The 19,768-nt window shown below is 37.4% G+C and overlaps 3 protein-coding genes across 6 annotated transcripts; 1 reads left to right on the top strand and 2 right to left on the bottom strand.

Annotated features, from left to right (window-relative positions):
* The first annotated feature begins 519 nt into the window (after window positions 1-519).
* LOC113722794 (cysteine-rich receptor-like protein kinase 42) lies at window positions 520-4,037 on the top strand. Of its 2 annotated transcripts, XM_027246017.2 has the most exons (6): window positions 520-1,431; window positions 2,059-2,172; window positions 2,270-2,620; window positions 2,744-2,978; window positions 3,108-3,252; window positions 3,363-4,037. In XM_027246017.2, the coding sequence occupies exons 1-6, from the start codon at window positions 669-671 to the stop codon at window positions 3,735-3,737; spliced, it is 1,983 nt and encodes a 660-aa protein (XP_027101818.2). In that variant the 5' UTR covers window positions 520-668; the 3' UTR covers window positions 3,738-4,037. The 2 variants fall into 2 exon arrangements, with proteins under 2 accessions (XP_027101818.2, XP_071916350.1); XM_072060249.1 differs by lacking the exons at window positions 3,108-3,252; window positions 3,363-4,037 and having other exon boundaries at window positions 2,744-2,982.
* A 3,584-nt stretch (window positions 4,038-7,621) lies between these two features.
* On the bottom strand, window positions 7,622-8,956 carry LOC140011170 (cytochrome c oxidase subunit 5C-like). Of its 2 annotated transcripts, none has more exons than XM_072059704.1 (2): window positions 8,727-8,956; window positions 7,622-8,251 (listed from the first exon to the last, which is right to left on the bottom strand). In XM_072059704.1, exon 2 carries the CDS (start codon window positions 8,151-8,153, stop codon window positions 7,959-7,961), a length of 195 nt encoding a protein of 64 aa, XP_071915805.1. In that variant the 5' UTR covers window positions 8,154-8,251; window positions 8,727-8,956; the 3' UTR covers window positions 7,622-7,958. The 2 variants fall into 2 exon arrangements, with proteins under 2 accessions (XP_071915805.1, XP_071915804.1); XM_072059703.1 differs by having other exon boundaries at window positions 7,622-8,161; window positions 8,727-8,948.
* A 1,286-nt stretch (window positions 8,957-10,242) lies between these two features.
* On the bottom strand, window positions 10,243-19,378 carry LOC113722808 (DExH-box ATP-dependent RNA helicase DExH17-like). Of its 2 annotated transcripts, none has more exons than XM_027246027.2 (28): window positions 19,211-19,378; window positions 18,378-18,482; window positions 17,639-17,822; window positions 16,915-17,076; window positions 16,586-16,823; window positions 16,437-16,473; window positions 16,296-16,342; window positions 15,887-15,924; window positions 15,728-15,749; window positions 15,421-15,633; window positions 15,061-15,217; window positions 14,925-14,976; window positions 14,588-14,659; window positions 14,442-14,491; window positions 14,217-14,334; window positions 14,087-14,150; window positions 13,923-14,006; window positions 13,717-13,842; window positions 13,443-13,639; window positions 13,166-13,354; window positions 12,809-13,060; window positions 12,656-12,705; window positions 12,311-12,328; window positions 12,037-12,119; window positions 11,745-11,940; window positions 11,544-11,581; window positions 11,135-11,464; window positions 10,243-11,050 (listed from the first exon to the last, which is right to left on the bottom strand). In XM_027246027.2, the coding sequence occupies exons 2-28, from the start codon at window positions 18,443-18,445 to the stop codon at window positions 10,497-10,499; spliced, it is 3,639 nt and encodes a 1,212-aa protein (XP_027101828.2). In that variant the 5' UTR covers window positions 18,446-18,482; window positions 19,211-19,378; the 3' UTR covers window positions 10,243-10,496. The 2 variants fall into 2 exon arrangements, with proteins under 2 accessions (XP_027101828.2, XP_071914510.1); XM_072058409.1 differs by having other exon boundaries at window positions 13,166-13,231.
* Between the last annotated feature and the right edge of the window lie 390 nt (window positions 19,379-19,768).

Genomic DNA, 19,768 nt, shown 5'->3' with positions numbered 1-19,768 from the left:
CATATTCTAAAAACTTTTCTACTCTTAAATATCCCAACATATTTTCTGAAAATATCCTAAAATATAATCTAAAAACTCTGCTATAGCAAAATTTTTCAAAAACACTCCAAAAAACAGGTAATTCAAACGGAGCCCTTTGGGTTTTGTTGGGCTTTGGAGGAAGCGGAGGGGGAGGGGGAGGGGGGGGGGGACGCGTGGTCCCTTTTCTTAATAATAATAGAAGGCAATTAATTATCACGCAGGATTGCGAAATGACAGCTAAAGGCCTCATTCTCATTTGTTTAAGGTGGGAACATTAATTAGAGGAGGCTGCGCCAAATTATTAATCTGACAACTATTAAAATCCAATCCAACCCCGCCTCTGATTAATAATTATCCCAACCCAACCGCTTTTACCGCACAACAATTCCATCCTACTAACCGTGTGGAGATAAAGTGCCTCTCTTCTCCTTCCCAATCGAGGAAAGGAAGAGAAGAAGGAACCATCTCACTCTGTTCTTCATTCGTCTTCTCGTTCACTTTCGGGCCTACGCTATTAGTATTACCGTCTCCAATTCACACATCACTCGCCCCTGTGGTCTTCCTTCCTTCCTTTGCATTTATAGTAAGTAGTACGTACCAGCATCTCTCTCTCAAAGCCATAACTGTCCAAAGTTCGATCAAATTACATGCAGTTCTCGAGCCTGTATCCTGTCCATTTGACAACATGGCTCCTCATCTTCATTCTCAACTTGTTCTCATTCACATTTTCCGATCCTCGAATCGGTGAATCCGGCCTCTTCTGCGGCCTGAACAGACCGCCTCCGAACACCAGCTACATCCCACTTTTCGTCAAAGAAATGGAAAAAATTTCAGCACTCGTCACCGACAACAACTGGGGCCATTATGCAATGAACCAAACTCGCATATCCATCTATGCCTTGGCCCAATGCTACCAAGATCTTTCTCACACTGATTGCCTCCTCTGCTACGCTGCGAGCAGAACCAGGCTCCCTCGTTGCCTCCCCGGTGTATCAGCTCGTATATATCTCGACGGATGCTTCCTGCGCTATGATGATTATAATTTCTTCAACGAGAGCACTGATCCTATTATAGATACCTTCAACTGTAGCAGCTCAGCCGGGCTGGCCACTGCTGAAGAAGCGGCGAGTTTTGGGAAGAGAGCTAGGGAATTGGTTGATAATGTTAGCATAGCAGCTGCGATGGGCGGCGGGTATGCAGTGAGGGATCTGAATGGAGTGTACGGTCTGGCGCAGTGTTGGAAGACTTTGAGCAAACAAGGTTGTAAAGAATGTTTGGCTAAGGCAAGCAGAAATGTGAAAGGATGTCTGCCTAGCAGGGAAGGCAGGGGATTGAATGCTGGCTGTTACTTGAGGTACTCCACCCAGAAATTCTACACCGATCGGCCTCAGAATGTCAGCAGCAGTTCCGGTAAGTATATGAATATTTTATTAATCGCACATAACATGAGAGCACTACCATTCAAGACTGGGTGAGGAAGAAAGAATTGAACTTGAATTTGAGTTTCATTTGTAATTTCAATTCGCTGCTTAAGTTTTCATTTTGATTCAGTGCTGATATATATTCCATTTCTGTTTCATGAAACGCTTATCCCTTTTCCCCTCCAACATTTTGTAGCGTCTGATGTTTTCTTGATTGGTTAACAATAATAATCTTCGAGTTTAACAAGTTATTAGGTTTATTTATTTTCTGTAGTTTCATTGGTCCTGCACGCTATTCATCTTTATTTTTGTTCACAAGTCAGTCAAAGCTGTTCAATATTATTATATCCAGCATACTTTTATGTGCGAAGATCATCTTCTGGACGTTGAAGTTTCCTACCTGGTTAGCATCTTGGTTGATTGATTGATGATATGTGTCGTGACAGTCGTTTTTTCTTTAACTTGTCAAACAATTTATTTATGTTAGTGGTAGTCGTTTTTTTTTTTTTTTATTCTTTGATTTGGAGCCGGTGGCAGCCTACCATTTTTATATTTATCCATTTATTTACTTGTTTATTTTGAACTTTCTTCGTTTTAACCATCGCGTCGTTTTCAGGAGCCTCAAAAACTGGAAAAACAGTGGCCATAGCTTCGTCTGTCACGGCCTTCTGTATGATCTCAGCTTTTGCCGCTTACGCATTATACGCAAGATTCAAGAAAACCAAGCAAGGTACTATAAAAGATTGATTGATTGATGACCAAAAGCAGTAGTAACTTCTTGTGAATTGCATCGTAGTGTAGTAATAACAAAAACGTTATTGATGCAGAGCGGAGAAATCTAGGCCGAATCTCCAGCACATATAACAAGTCCAATTTGAACTTCAAATATGAGACCTTGGAGAAAGCCACAAATTATTTTGATCCCAAGACTAAAATAGGCCAAGGAGGAGCCGGTTCTGTGCATAGAGGAACTCTCCCTGATGGAAAAGTTATTGCTGTCAAGAGGTTATTCTTCAATACCAGGCAATGGGTGGATGAATTTTTCAATGAGGTGAACTTGATTAGTGGAATTCAACACAAGAACCTCGTGAAGCTGTTGGGTTGCAGCATTGAAGGCCCTGAGAGCCTGTTGGTTTACGAGTTTGTCCCAAACATGAGCCTTGATCAGTACCTCTTTGGTAATAATATATAATGATGACATTAAATTGTTGTTCTTGTCGACAAGCTAAGTCTACAAGAGAAGAAACTGCAGCTTAAAGGGGGCTGACTTTTCACATTCCTTTTTTTTTTTTTTTGGGCAGATAAGAAGGAAGTTAAGGTTCTAAGTTGGAAGGAGCGGTTTCAAATTATAGCGGGAATAGCAGAAGGGATTGCATTTCTTCATGGAGGGGCAGAGATCAGAATAGTCCACAGAGACATCAAGAGCAGCAACGTGCTTCTTGATGAGAATCTTACTCCAAAAATTGCCGACTTTGGATTGGCTAGGCATTTTGCTGAGGATAAAACTCACCTTAGTACAGGAATTGCCGGGACATTGTAAGACAAAAATATTATTGATTTACCTTTTTCTTTTCTTTTTTGAAATTGAAAAAAAAAAAAAAACACCAATAGATAAATAGCCCTGCACGCCACTGAAACAGTAATGCTTGATTTTCGCCTTTGCAGAGGATATATGGCTCCTGAATACCTTGTCAAGGGACAGCTGACAGAGAAGGCGGATGTGTATAGTTTCGGGGTCTTGGTTCTGGAGATTGTCTGCCGTAGGAAGAATAACGCTTTTGTGGAAGACTCTGTATCTCTTTTGCAGACGGTAAGTAAGATCATTTTATTTTTGTAACCGCAGCTAAAGGCTTCAAATTTGGACATGATAATTCAATAGGAATTTTGTCTTCTGACCACAAATTTGTTCGTTCGGATCAGGTCTGGCAGTTTTACAAAACGGATAAACTTGCGGAAAAAGTGGACCCTTCTCTCGAGGGTGAGTTTCCAGCGCTAGAGGCATCGAACGTGCTTAAGATCGGGCTTCTATGCACCCAAGCTTCTGCATCTTCAAGGCCATCAATGGATGAAGTCGTTCACATGCTTACAGATTCTAATGGTCAAGTTCCTGAACCAAATCAACCGCCGTTTATAAACTCCAGCGTGCTGGCTCCCAGTTCTACGGGGTCTTACAGCAGCACGAGCAGCTTGCTTCGAAATGCATTCAACAAATTCGAGGCATCCTACACGTCTACGGAGTCATCCAGCTTGCAGAGTTCAAATGAACCGGCCAGAAGTCACGAGCTGCGGGATTAGCGGTCCCCTTGGATTTCATTGCTTGCTTCTGTAAAAATTCTCGTGTTTGTGCGGCCTCTGTAAAAAAGCGTTAATCCCCGGTGTGAAAATTTTGAAGTATCCAATTCCTAGGACACAAAACACAACCAACGGTAGGAATTTTGTAACATCTTTTCTTATTTGTTTCTCTTCTTCTTCTTCTTTTGGAGAGACAAAGGTACATTAATTATTTGGTGGGGTCATATGTATCTGTAAAAAAGCTAAGAAGATTTCCAGAAACCGTGAAACTGTTACTTGGTATGAAAGCAGCAGTTATGATTATGACAGTGCTCCAGCAGCCATTGCGCTAATGGCTCCTTTTCACCATCAGCCAGCAGCCACCCAAAGAGGGAGTGGGGACTGCTGCTGGCCGCTACTTCTAAACACCTTTCCTCCTGTTTTTCTCGTAAAAACAAAAATTGTTATTAAATCAACATCGACAGGGATTAGCTGAATTTGGCGGTTGCTTCGGACCCCATAGGGCATGCCCTAGATATCATATTTTCTTAAACTCGATCAGCGTGCTTGCCAATTGCTCCTCCTCCATTAATCCTGTCAATTGGACGGCGCCGATTACCGGCCAGAAGAAAATTACTCCATCAGATTTCAGGTGATGTTAATACTTGCTATAACTCAACTCCAACCAACCTGCTGCTTGTATGCATGAATCATGAATGAGGTTGGGACCGTTTGTGCCCTTTCGTGTTAACTCGCGGCGCAGACACTGGATAGGTCATAGGACCCTTTCCTTTTGTGTTGGATGAATGGCAAGGCCACAACACAAACACAAAATCAATGGAGCTAACACCCCAACCACGTGGAATTCAATACGCGAATTTGGCGGATCGCTTCTGTTGCTTTCAATCAGTTCACCAGCAACTCTCTCCTACTTATTGTCTCTACACTTTCTTCTTAATCAGCTCACTCGAGTACGTACAGACCCAGACCTTTGAGGTACTGATGCATACGGAGAAAAACTGAAGACAACTCATCAAACTCCCAGAGATCTTTTACTTTCTGTAATTTCTTCAACTTATTACAGCACAAGTGTCCTCAACTTGTAATGATAACTTAGTCCATTTACACCCCAAAGATTAGATTAGACAACACACGCATTTCACCCACACGCGGCATCGTCCTAAAATTAGGTACAATTATAGACCAATGCAAGAAAAAGAAAATAACACCTCCTTTAGCGGGCTGGAAAATGTAAACGAAGATAGAAGACGAACAACTGATGGTCGCATTTCACCTCCTCTTCTTTACGAAGTACTCGAATCACACCCGTTCTTTCTCGGATCAACCATCTTCACGTGTGGTTTTTAGGGTGAATTCTTAGTTTATGATGGAAAAAAAAAAAGAATTCTACAACGAGGGCGGTTCTTGGAGTGTGTTCTGCAAATAGGGGTTTTCGCATTCCGAAAATGCGAGCTCGAATTGGAGCTCGCATTCCCGGAATGCGAGCTCACTGAGAGCTGGCGCCAAGACAAGGCTACGTTACAGTCTTCGTCGGCTTGGCGTGGCATAGGTACAGGTGCTGGTGGATGTAGTCGCATTGTCTCTTTGACAATGGCCTGTAGGTAGACTAAATTCTTGATATCAGATTCTTCTACCCATCTCTCTTTACCAACAAAAGAGTCAATCTCTTCCTGGGCTTTTTGCAAAACGTGCCTATGGTTCAATAGCAGGGAGATAACCCAGCTCAACGCCCTTGATGTGGTACTAGTTCCTGCTACAATAAGCACCTGCAAGCAAAATAATAATAATAATAATAATGAAAAGTAACAAATAGAACTATGCATGTGTACTTTTTCCCCCATTTAAATGTATTATAATAAAATAACGTATTTCCAACCGTACAATTACCAATTTTTTTATTATAAAAGAATTATGCATGTATAGTAAATTATATTAAGTTTGAATTTCATTTTAAATTTCGTAAATTTCATTTTAAATTTTTTTCCTAACAAGTTTGAATTTAATTTTCTGAAAGTCATACTTATAAATGCGAAATCTAACAAAAAAGTTAAATACAATTTTTGGAGGACAAATTTATCAAATGCGAGCTATTTGCAAAATTTTAAATATTTGCAAAATTTAAAAAAAAAACATTTAGGAGCTCGCATTTAGCTCTTACTATTTTCTGGAAAAAATTCTCTAGCTCGGACATCCATTCATGATAGTCAGCTTCGTTTCTTTGCTTTGCCTGCCCGCTATTTCTGAAAGAAATAGAGTCAAGTGTAATTTTTTTTTTCTTTTTGGAAGATTTGCAGTTCAAGAAAACTAACATTGAAGTCTCTGATGCCTCCAGTGCGGGCCCCCTAACGCTTTTGGTGCTAACAGGGGCCTAGCCATCTTCTGAGCTAGCCTTTCCAGTTCATGACGATTGGTGCTAATCAGGGAAGTGGAATTCATTCTCTGACCCAGGAGTTCCTTTCTTTTTTTACGAATATAGAGGCTGCTAGAGAGCTCTGGGGAGCTAGTAAAAAAAATTAAATTAGAGCTCGCATTTGCGGAATGCGAGCTCAATAAGTAGAGCTCGCATTTCGCGAATGCGAGCTCTACTCTAACCTCGCATTCGTGAAATGCGAGCTCTACTGAACTCGCATTCCACGAATGCGAAGACCCCCGGACGGAATCCATTACTAAAATCACCCCTTTTGTAGAATTTTTTTAAAATTCATCACAAAATTAGAAATTTCTCGTGGTTTTTAAGTAAGATTTTGCAGCAAATGTTTATAGGGATAATTGCAGAAACCTCCCCTGAGGTTTCTGACAATTGCACTGACCTCCCCTGTAGTTTGAAAAATTACACTGACCTCCTCTGAGGTTACTAATCCTTTGCAAATTTAGTCCAAATGATTAAAATATTATTTTAGGGAGTGAAATTAGAATTTTATACTAGATTTGCCCTTTGTGCTACATATCCAATGAATGACAAAGTACTATAAATCAATTAACAATTAATAAATTTTAAAGAGTATAATTTATGGGCAAACACGCATTACTCATTTAAAGTACCAGCTCTTTACGAGTATTTTATTTTCAAATATTTAATTTATGATAAATATATCAATATTTGTAAATAAAATTCAAAAATTGTTATAGTTATATTCTTGCAAAAAGGAAATCGATAAGTTATTTATTTAATATAAATTAAATATTTTTTTAAAAAAATAAATGGCCCATAAAGTATTAATTTTTTATGGCTTTCATCCATTACACGAGTAAAGTATTTGTTCTTTATGTGCATTTTATTCTGAATCATTTAATTTATGTTAAATACATAAATGTTTGTAACTAAAATTGAAAAAGTATTATATTAATATTTTTACTGAAGAGAGATTGGTAGATTTTGTATTTAACAAAAATTAAATATTTGAAAGTAAATACAAATCTGTATTTGAGCGTAAATATTTGTATTAAATTAAATGTTTGAAAGTAAAATACTCTTAAAGAGCCGGTACTTTAAATAGGTAATGCACATTTGCCTGTAAACTATACTCCTTAAAGTTTATTAATTGTTAATTGATTTGTAGTATTTTGTCATTCATTGGACATGTAGTACAAAGGACAAATTTGGTAAAAAATTCTAATTTCACTCCCTAAAACAATATTTTAATCGTTTGGACTGAATTTGCAAAGGATTAGTAACCTCAAGGGAGGTTTATGCAATTATCCCATGTTTATAAGCAAAATTTTCACCGGCCCACTTCTTACCCATACTACGACTGAAAGGCATGCAAGGAAATTGGATTCAGTTGAAGCTGGACGCTTGATAATTAAATCATGGTTGGATAGAAAATTATTTGAAATATTATTATTTGTTTACAATAACTATTGTAGTGTTTTTATAATAAAGATGGTTGCAAAAATAAAGAGGTGATTGATTAACATGTTTATGTTGTAAGTACAAATAATTTTTCAGACAAAATGAAATACAACTCCTAATTAAAGACATACCTCCACGGTTTACAAGAAAAGCGACTACCTACATGCAAGTGTTTACTAGACAGACACCACAGATAATTAAGAAGAAAATATTTTGTTTCAACTCTATTTTTTGATTTATTTTATTATATAGTCTAATGATTTATAAAAAATTATATGATTAAAATGATAGTGGGGATATGATTAACAAAAATAAAGAGTTTGCCTAATTAAGTGGAAGAAAATAGTGCCTACTCTACTCTACCGTACAGTCTACTCTTCCACCACAACACTACTGATTTCGTCTTTCTCAAGCATGTCATAGAACTCTTTAGTCCGCGTCTGGTTGTTCCAGTGGTGCATTTTCCAAAGGCCTCCTGCCATGACCCCAAAAGACATCCCCAATACAATCTCCTTGAAAACACTTGGGCCTTTGTTTGCTACATGTCCAATCCTCTGAGCACCCATTTTTGGGCCTGGCAATTTCCAAAAGTTATTTGCTGGACATCTTATTTTATTTCATTTTCATTAAACAAACAGGAACAACAGCTGTTGATGTTGAGAACCTTCAATCATAAAATTCCCAATGAGCATATGGATTTGAAACCAGATCATTCTTATTACTGGTATTTCGCTAAACAAATTTCGGATGAACACAGAAGTGCTAGTGAAGAGCTGTTAACTATTGCGAGAATTCTCCTTCGCCAACATCCGGCGCAAAATACCCCATGGACACGACACGCTGAAGAAGAAGTACACGTCGAGCTGAAGATTTTTTTTTTTTTTTTTTTTTTCTAAAAAAGCCTAAATGAAGTCGATCTTCTGAAGTGAAGATCGGTTTCAGGATTCTTGGGAAAAAGTAATAGCAGTATCAACTTCTATCTAGGTCGCAATTTAAAAGAAAAATTCTTAAAAAGATCATTCAGGAAGCAAGAGGAAAGTTAATCTTTAAATCAATCATACCTATAAGTTCTTTAATACAAAACTTGAAATGGAAATTAAGGACAATATGAAAAGACAGAGTGCAAAACACAAACAAACCTCTGTTCTCTGTGCTCTACTTCGTAATGGATATCGACTAGGCCCAACCGCGAAGGCGAGACGGTAGCTATAACAAGGAGGAGACGGAGACGGGGACGCGTACACTTGAAATAGCAACGCTGCTGGCGTTCCAGTGGAGTGACTCTAGAAGTAGCCACCGAAACAATCCAAGTGCCCGAAGGAGAGTCGCTGTAGATTCGTGGTTGCAATTGCAACTCAGTGACTTGTCTTTCTACTGCATCGTGTGATAAAATTTATGGACCCCGTCATTTGCCCACGTCGGATGTTGAACCTCTTTTGACTTTTTCCGTAGAGATTTCATGATCGACCGGTCCCGGTCTTGGTCTTCCGCAACATGCACTAAAAGAAAATCACTTGACTATCCTTTCTAGTCGCTGTTTTGCCGCCATGTAATGTTCGTGCTCCGAATAATAATAATCAAGTATGTTTAAAATTATTTATTAAATTTAATTCAAAAATAATCTTACCTCAATGTTACGTGTATAATGTAATGTATTAGTTCTTTTTAGTATGTTAGTATAGGAGTCAGAACTTTCAAATCTTTATAATTGACAACCGCAAATTTTGCGGTTATTAAAAAGTTCGATATGCTTGAAATGCGCAAAACACTCTTGATGATACGTGCCTCTAAAGTATTTTTAGAATCGATATAGAAAATCTTGTGCGACAATCAGCTCAAAAGTTATTATTTCCCTTTGATCTGCACAATCATATTTCCCAATAACTTACTTTGCCCGAAAGAAATAGAGTAAAAGGAGAAGAAATGAATATAGAAAAAATGGTGTTTAAAATCAAGAGAAGAGTACAAATTTTTTCAAAGAATTTCAAAGTATTGTAAGTTACGCACAATTCCTTTAGAAATATATGCTACATGTCTAAATACAATATATAATGGTTTTTTAATACAAATTGTAGTAACTTTGTAATTAAAATAAAGTCATAGGATTTGTAACCAACACAAGATAATTCATATTTAAATTATTTGTAAGTAACACAAATAACGACTCGTTGTTTCTTCCACGTAACTCATTTGACCAAATAATTCCTATTCAAATTATTTATAATTCCTATTTTTAATTGCATAATTACTCTATTAAAAAATACAGTATAACTCCCAATATTACAATTTGTAATTTCCATAACCCCAAATTGAATTACATTATAACTCCTTGAGAGTTTTGGTCAAACAAATTTCATATTTTATTAAAATACTCCAACATGTAGAATTTGTCAATTTTACATTTCATGTTAACTGATATTGGTAGACATATATAATCCTTTTGCTCATTTTTATTAGTTTGACCCAAGATGGATTTACCGTTGGATGTGAAGCATTCGAGATGATACTTCTTGGCTACAACGAGAAGTATTCCTTTCCAGCAGAGACTCTTCCCAACCTGGAATTGTTTTGTATCGAATAAACTCCCCCAACCCGAAATACTCCCGGTACTTTCGATAACGCAAACGTAGCACAAAATACCGTTCTCGGCAGCACTTCTATTTTTCTTGGATTGAATTTCACTTATTCACAGAAATAAGGCGAGCTATAGTGCCAGCTGAACGACAGTCTTCAAGCGTTGTAAAGTTCTACATAAGGGCAAATGAAGAGGGCTCTCACATACTGTCCCTTACAATTGATCACTTCGATTCCGCTTGCTGCATCAGAACCCTTCAGCCAAAATTAGAGAACCCAATAAATGGAACCATTCTTCATTGACTTTTTGAAAATATCTTGTGCAGTGCAACAAATTAAAGAAACGAAAACACACTTTCAAATCCTAGGAAGGAATTTTCTTTCTTGACCTCTCCCGATTTCACAAATAAAGAACACTGTCTGTGAAGTAAAGCTTGAGAAGATGGTCGAGGCTGATTGCTCTCTGTGCAAGCTACAGGTTTCACTAGTCTTCTTACCAACGGAATCCCAGGAGCAGGCTCTTCATTTGATCTTGCCTCTTTGCTAATATTTAGTGTAGCTTTGGAATCAATAGCTATTTTGTCACCAATGTCTCTCGAGTTGCCAGAAAGCAGAAAGTCTTCCTGCTCTGTAACTCCTTTAGCGGTTGGTATTCTTCTCATGGCATCTGGATGTGAAATAATCACAGGATCTTGCGGGGCTTCGTAAAGACTACGGACTTCAGTTCCCTCATTTCCAGAATTAAAATGATTAGACCTATTCTTGAATTCAGTAGTCTTCAAATTTCCAAGCAGTGGGAAGGTTTTAGCTTTTTTTCGTATATGGTCAAAAATTGATCCTTCATCAAGTGTTTCAGGTTCAAAATCTTCACGTACAGGACGACAGTTACCTTGATTGCACATTATTATAGGTCAAATTATCTACAGCATGCAAAACAGCTACAGAAGAAGCAGTATCTCAAACATAGACTAACCTGTGTTGCTCACAAGAAAATTGCCTGGAGTTGCATCTTTGTCAACGAATGGTTCCAGGTCACCTGATTCAGCGGTTGGAATAACCAGAATCTCGTGAGAATCTTTACTTGTACCCTTTTCTTCCAGGATCTCAAAGGAATTATCAAGTTCAAGTTGCTTCTCACGAGTTCGCTTTCTGATGAGTGTTAAGGTCTCCAGTGAGGGGGAACATGCATTGTTGGAGATTTCCAAAGCAGGAAAAGTCTTAGCCTTCTCTCGTATGTGGTCAAATACTGTTTTTTCAGTGATAATCTTGCATTCATCATCCTCGGTGTCGACACGAGATGCACCTTGAGTAAACAGGGTAAGAGAAGATCTTTAGAAGTCCGTTAAATGAGTGTAACGGAACCTTTGACATTCACATCTTACCTTCGTCTGAGTCTTCATCTAGAAGTCTGAAAGTGGGCCTAGGTAATCCAACAGTTATTTGTCAGAAAGACATGAAAGACAAAATAACAGTAAATTGCATGACTCTGTTTTGGAGGAGAATTACAAACCAACCATTATCCATGAATCTATGATGATACGAATAAATTGCTGCTACTTAATGAATTTAAAGCTAGAGCTCACATATTATCTGCCGGTTCTTTGGATTCATTTGAATTAGGCACTCCAGCTAGTGCTTGAGATGGACAATCATTGCCATCTTTTATGATGCACACATCTTTATGCTGAGAGGTGTAAGCATACTTGGATGCATGCTTGTGAGCAGCATTGAAGTCATTCTCCTTTCTTATTATGATGCTTTGATGAATATCAATACCAACTGCAAATGGATATCATCAAGAGAAGAATGAGATGAAACTTAATAATTTTGGTAAAATTAAGGCCTTCAGTGTCACTGATTTTAAGAGCATCTTACGGAATTCTTCAAACATGAGATCGGCATTTACAGTGAGTTTTCCTTGATGATGGCTTGGTAGTAGAATTATCGCACTATATGGGCTATTAAACGCCAAAAAAAAAAAAAAAAAAATCAGCTCTAAAATGTCACAGCAACACTAATACCTGCTAGATAATTATAAGCAAAATTGCTTGTAATTAACATCCTGCTACAGGAATGGCACGTCACTAGTGCTTCACACTTTTTCCATGGCAAAAAGGAAAACTACACACTAGGTTTTGAGTTCGCATACCTCAAAAATTCATCCACTCTGCAGCAAGAAGTAAGAGTTTTAGTGCATCAAGTTATCGAGTTTCTAATAAAAAATGTTACATCTAGTAGAAGGAACAGAGTGAAGTTGATAAGGAACAACATTTTCCAAACCACTGCTAGTCAATAACCTAAGCAGTTAAAGAAAAAAGAAATTGAGTAGAGAAATCTGATCACAGTTATCAAGACATCTAAACCATATCCCAAAAGTATGTTAGAGAGTAAAGTGATTCACAGCTTTGGACACTAATGTAGCTACCAGCTGTAATACATGTTTCCAAATGCCCTTCAAGAAATTTGATTACAGCACCATACGAATAAGAATTACCTTATCTTTTCATGGAACAGGATAATGTTGTCATCTTCAATGCTAACTATCTGTTAAGATATTTCCAATCTTCCATTACTAGGGAGCATACGATGGAAAATCTTATAATCAGCAAGAAAGCGAAATAGAAGAATCCTATTCATGAAAATGTACCATGTCAGCATAATGTCGTTTAGTTAGTTGTGCCGATTCTGATAGCCTGGTTAGTGTTACCACTAGCTGGAACTTCCCTTGCTTTTGGCACGTGGTCTCCTCAAATTTCATCTCAACCTTTGGTGGCAGAGATAGCAACGACTCCTTAATGTGGTTACCAAAAGGGAATTTTCTACCGGTGACTATCTCTATCTTCCTTGGATCGGCACCAGAAAAGGTTTCAAAAGAATTTACGCCCATTGAGTGAAGTGCCTGCAGTGAATACTAAGTTTAGAATAAAGAGAAAACTAAACTGCCCTATAGAGTTCAGACTTTAGACAGCATGTAAGATGTTAGCAAAGGAGACTGGCAACAAACCTTAGCAGTCACCAACCCAATGCCTGGTAATTGTTTCAGCAAGTATGGACTATCATCCCAGAGTTTCTGATGTAAAGATTTTGCCAGAAGTGATGAATTTAGTGCACCCTTATAATTCTTTTTATGGATAAAGTAGTCTTTCATGCACTTTGCAATTCTACACCCATTTGCGCATGTAGAGTTCATGTCCTATAGCAATACACATGGTATTATCACTCAAAATGTTTTGAGCAATTGGAAGTAGCCTATATCTGCTGAATCACGAAATTAATCCAACCTGGCTCATTGATAAATCATGTACTAAAGGATCCCCAGTCAGGCAGTCATTTGCCAGAATGAATATCTTTTCTTCTCTGGTTTGAACCCGCTTCTTCACTTTTCCTTTATCATCAAGGATATGAAAGCGGAGCCGACCATCTTTGTCAATGTTTATGTCATTTAATAGTCTCTTCTCATTGCGCCTGAGTTGTATCCCTTCATTTTCCAGACAAATGAAATGCATCACGTAATTTAAATTACTCATGTGAATAGTAATCATGATGGACACATACAGGCAAATTCTTCTGCACGGCAAATTACGTGAAGTGCATCTTCTATACTGCAGTTAGCAGGTGCCAGCATAATATGCTTCATTGTATCAAATTTCAGATAATATTTTGTCATCAACTTTCCAGGCTCTGAGCACAAGAAGGCAAGAGTCAAAAATCTTTTTTGAAAGAAAATGAAAGTTAGTTCATTGCAAACAAACTCATATTACCTAGTGGCTTTAATAGGAAACCGTCTTCGTCAGTCCAGATCATTTGATAGCGTGATAACTCATTAATCTTTTGAACACAAATTTCTGGCACAACATGATCCAAGCAGGCAATAAATGTAACTGGAAAGATCCCAAACTTTTAATTGAGTTAACAATCAGGTCACCTTGCATATGCTTCTCAATGCGGTTAGCAGGGAGCCCTTTCTTCACTGAATAAATCTCAGGGTTCTGCTATTACATAAAAAATTTTAGAAACATGCTTTAAGGAAAAAGCAGTCCTACAATTGAACTTACCTTTTTCATTCTCACATACAAATATGAGCATTTCATCCAATCAATTGCCTTTGTTATATCTGAGATGGTCAGTTGAACTATCTCGGCAGTTAGGTGCTCGGTCATGCATGGAAGCATTCTAGACAGAAAGAGAAACCATGTTACCAAGTCAAATAGTATTCTACATTTTTTCATGCACACGGCTATCCTGGGGCACTAAATTAGTGATTTCAACAAGAGACATACTGTGATTCCACCATTTCGCATCCATTCAACAGATTTTCATACAAATGTACCTAAAAAACGTAATGCAATATGGTAGAGAACATGAGACCACAAAAGATGTAGTATTGCAATGATGAAACAGAGAGAGAGGAAGGGGCAAAATTTACCGTTTCTTTCCTGGTCATGATTATAACCGTCCCAGTGTCATCAAATGGAGGACGGCCTGCCCTTCCACACATCTGCAGAATTGGTAATCTGAGTCTCAAACAGTACAAAAATTACTCTACTTTGTTTCTACAAGAAGTAAGGTTTTGTATGGGGACCAGTGGACCTGGAGAGCCTTCCCCTCTCCCCATGAAATGATCATGAAAAAGAAAGAGAAAAAAGGAAAGGCAAAAAGGCACAGAAAAAATAGGACAGGAGAATCTAAAAAATCCCAATAATCTTCTCATGCTTATACAACTGTAACAGCCATTAAAAACATCGCACGAACTAGCAACACACCTGCAGTATCATGGATCGGTCATATTCCATATATTTCCCCTTTTCCTTGTTACTGCAGGAAGTAAACTAACAAATTAAAAGAGGGGGGGGGGTCGAAGTTTGGGTTTGGATTTAGAAAGTAAACTGAAAGGCATACAAGTGCTGGGTTGACTTAATTACTACAGTGTGAGCTGGTAGGTTGACTCCGAGGGCAAGCGTATTTGTTGTGCAGAGAATTTGCAGATCGCCATTCAAGAAAAGACCTTCTATAAGGTTCCGATCCTTCATGGAAAGTCCGCCATTGTGATAACCAACTTTTGAAAAGAAGAAACCAAAATAATAAGGAATAGAACCGATCCCTATCATGGAAAATGAGCATTGCACACTTCTTAAATAAAAAAATCCCTTCCCCCAAATACATTCTTCCACTAAGAGCAAACAACTTATGACAATGCAATTTCAAGGGCCGGATTACTTTCCTGGGGATGGAAGTTCTAGAAGAAAATAAGCCTCATACCACCATAGAGGATGTAAGATTGCATTTGTTTGTCACTGCATGATAGTGAAGCATCCCTTAGCCTTTCCTCTTGTTCTCTGCTTTTGGTGAAAGGGTTTGAATGACCATAGGTCATTGCTATTTGTGCCAGTCGTTGAGCTGCTTCTTGTGCTCCTTTTCTAGTTGAGCAAAAGACAAGTGCAGATTTCCCTCTAGAATATTGCATTAATATATCTGCAAAGCAATTCTGGTCAGGTCCAGATGTCAATGGAAGAATGAAAAATAAAGATCAAACAGGATACTCTGTTGAACACCATCAGCACCTTACCGAATATGTAGTTCTGAAGCCGCTGGATAACCAAAAAGTGGAGTAAATCAGCAAATCAGAATTTCAGATTATAATAATGAAAGGAGAAATCTTGTTTTGTTACTAAGTTTCTGACAGTTATTAGCGCAATGGAGTAAACAGACCATAAAATGTACATACCTTCTCAAACAAGAAGTCGTTTTTTGCTGGGGTGTATCCTGAGAGCAACAATTTGCATTGTTAAAATTATACAAGGTAAAAGGAACAAGGTATGACAACACATATGCAGTATCATTCTTTCTGTAATTATTCAATTTCAGATGCACGAAGTGATGCGTAGTGTACATCATCTGTTTATGTTATCCATCTGCTAATTAAATGAAACATAAAGTCATTCATATGATAATAGTGCAAGACAACAGTTTGCACCGTTAAACTCATGTGAGGAAAAAGGAACAGTCTACCCCAAATGCAATATGATTCCACACAATCTCTGATTGTTCAATCTCAAATGCACAAAATGACATGTGATGTCCTTCATAAGTTAATATAAGTGCATGCATGCTTTAGACGGTGATTAGCTGCACACCCAAGACTTTGGTAGTCAACTTTACAGGCCTCATTTCTTCCCCAAACCTGTAGCAAAATGGGCAGCCACATAAGTCACCCAATGGGTGCTGCCAAAGACGAGAAACAACAGATTCATCATGCACCAAAGTGGTAGAGGTACCTTTTAATTCCTTGATTGGGAACCATTAACCATTCAGCTGGATGAACAAATTACCGATCAGTCACTCCGATAACTAGAGTTCATTGGGAATATGTATCATGCACAATCTTTTGAGAACCCAAAAAAAAAAAATAGAATGAGGAATTTACCAAGATCATCAATATTTGGAATGGTAGCAGATATAGCAAGAAAGCGGACATGGGCTAGAGGACTTGATTTCATTTCAGTTTTGCGAGCAAGCATTTTGATCCGACTAACTATTGCTTCCAAAGCTGCTCCACGAGGATCGTTCAACAGATGAACTTCGTCTATAAGCACAAGGGCTATATCACCAAAAAAGCCCAAGCCCCCATCTTTTATGCGATAACGAGTTACAGCATCAAACTTCTACAGAAACGATAGATCATTCTAAGCCATAAACATGATATAGTTCAAATCATCAAAATAAAATAATTAATTGACTTTGTTTGGTCTTGACCTCAGGGGTGGTAAGAATAATGTCTGCATCCTGTATGTTCCTCATGTTGTAATGTTCATTGTCACCAGTCAGTTCCAGGCAATTAATACCCCATGACCCAAACTTTTGGTTCCACTCATGAAGTTTCTCTTGTACTAAAGCCTTTGATGGAGCTACATAGACCTGTCACAAGGAAAAGAATTTCCAAGTATTGGGCCATAATATCACAGAATCCTCAACTTTGAAGAAGTCCGCTTATCAAAGAGGTAGCTACAAGCAGAAGTCTTAAATTCATGCAATTAAGGAAGACATGGCTCCTCATCCACCCCATCATCCCACCCCCCAGGCTCAATGCAGAGTCTGGACAAGACTGAAAATAGGTATTATTAATTACTGGCAACACATTGTTTGAGTTACTTAAGTAATGAAGAGAGACGTAGCTTTTGACGCACCAAAGACACCCTTTCACCAAGGATACATAAAGTCAGTAATTCCCAAAGAAAAAAGAAGAGCAGATCGTTAAATAACTGAATTTCAAGCTGGAAGACATGAAACAAGCAGAGCTACAGACCAGAAGAAATCATGAAACTCATATGAGCATGGACCTACTATTGACTTGAAAATTTTATGACAGAAGAATAAAAATTGAATTAGGTACAAAATAATGTCAAGCTAGTTTCTAAATACTATGCATCAGAACACAAGTGCAACACTCCAAATTAGCCAAATTTTAGAGTAAACATACGGTTTTCATTGTCCCCTTTAAATGAATCAGTTTTTCCTCCGCAGAGATGAACCTCGAAAAAACCCTCAGGATGCACAACTCAAAGAGCACCGTTTTTCCACTTCCAGTAGGAGCTGAAATAACCATGTTTATGTCCGAAAGGTAACAAGCGGAGAAGCATTCACTCTGCAATGAGTTAAAGTATCTGCAGATCCCATAAAAGTACAGTCATCTTGCACAAATAGTAATTGATTTTCAGAATCACCTCCAAACAACCAATGTTTAACGTTGTGCATGAGAACCAACCGTTCTTTTGGACAATCTACCTTTTGCAAATTTCCTATTACCATAATTGCTGTCAATATCATCTTGTTATTTTGCAATTGTATGTCTGTCATCCTTTTCTTTTCCTCGTTAATATAGAAATTCATATGTATTTCAATCATACCAAAAGAGGATTGAAATCTGCACAGAGCTAATCTAAAACTAAGATAAATTTTCCAGTTCTAGCAGTTTTAGGAAATGCTCAGTCAAATGGGGAATAAAATGAAACTTCTTCGCTCCCCCAAGCACTCAAGGACCCATAGCCTCTTTTTAGGTGTGATGATCAGCAATATTGAGTACTAACTGACGCCTAAATTAAATACGGTACAGCTTAAGAACAAAAATCCACGTATCAAAGCACTGACTCTCAAACCGCAGCAGCATTCCTGGGATAATCAAATTCACATACAATAAAAGCAAAACAACAAAATAGTACCTGAAACCATAGATTGAATGAAAAGGAGCAGGTAAATCCAACACTGATTTCAGCGTGTAGTTATCCATAATGAGTTCGTCTCCTGTAGTTCCAATTTTAGGAAGACTGTATTTCCTAAATCAGCCAAACAACCGCAGGCGACAAAAAATATATATATATATATATATATATTGAGTTAACAAAAAAATTAACAAAGATAATTTTCACTGTAAACCAAGTATGACATGTAAATATGTAATAACTTCAAAAAATAGAAGAATAATCCGTTATACACTGTGTTTAGATTCCTCAAATAGTTTAACTGGTTGCTTTACGACAACCTCAATCCTCAGCCTAGATCTTATAAATGAAAACTAGTTTGCAAGTATATCAAAGAAATATAAATCTTTACCGCAATATACTACTAATATCTAGTAAGCTCAACTCAATCTAAGAGCTAATTGAAACAAAAAAAAATCTAAGAGCTAATTTTCCAAATAAGAGTGAATGTTGAACAACTTATACACTATTTCCACTGAAATACCAAAAAGATATACTTCTAATAGCAAAACCGCAGATGATCGCGTAACTTCATCCACAATATCTCAACATAACATAAGACTCTCTACTGAATTACGCAAATTGATTCACGAAATGAGACTTTATCTGGGAAACATGCGCACTTTTTGCATTCGGAAAGAAAAAGAATAGTAGTTATATTAAACGAAAATTTTCCGTTGAAGCTTCGACGATTTCTAAATTGGAGACATAAATCAACAAAACGTAAAAAAAAAAAAAAAGGACGGTAATCATCTAAATTGCAGCTTTTGATGACGTAATGATCCGATACCTACTTTGTCACCGTCGACGGCGGCAGAAGCTGGGAAGTTTCAGAACGAGGTCCGACGGAGGACGAAGGACACTGCAGTTCTGATAGCTACTGAACACTACTATACTGTTCCCGGTTCACGCCTTTTCTCTGTCTTAAAGTTTCAGTTTGAAATGTTCTAAATTCTACGGAAATACCCTTCATCTCTATGACAATTCATACTTACCGCCACCCTGAAGTGTTTTTAAAGTATTCATTTATTAAGCCTGCTATCCATTGTTTCTGATTTTTATAAAAATTAATTTTTTTTGAAAATTCAAGATTAAAATATAAAAAAGGAATTCTCTAACTTTTGATTTTTACCTTTTTCTTAAATTTTTTTTAAAAAGTCGAAAGTTAAAAGAAAAAAAGCAATTAAAAACATCACATAATTGATTTTCTAAAATTAAAAACAAAAAACAGTTCCAAAAACCCAATTAAATACGTTTTTAACTAGTAGAAGACCAACCTTAGATGAGTAATAAAACAATAATATGCCTTGTACGGTTTAAATCCTTCAAGTATTTAAAAAACAAAAGACAAA

The sequence above is a fragment of the Coffea arabica genome, chromosome 7e (genome assembly GCF_036785885.1).
Source record: "Coffea arabica cultivar ET-39 chromosome 7e, Coffea Arabica ET-39 HiFi, whole genome shotgun sequence".
NCBI lineage: Eukaryota > Viridiplantae > Streptophyta > Magnoliopsida > Gentianales > Rubiaceae > Coffea > Coffea arabica.
Note: the sequence above shows the minus strand (reverse complement) of the source record. Positions and strands in the feature narration are given on the sequence as shown.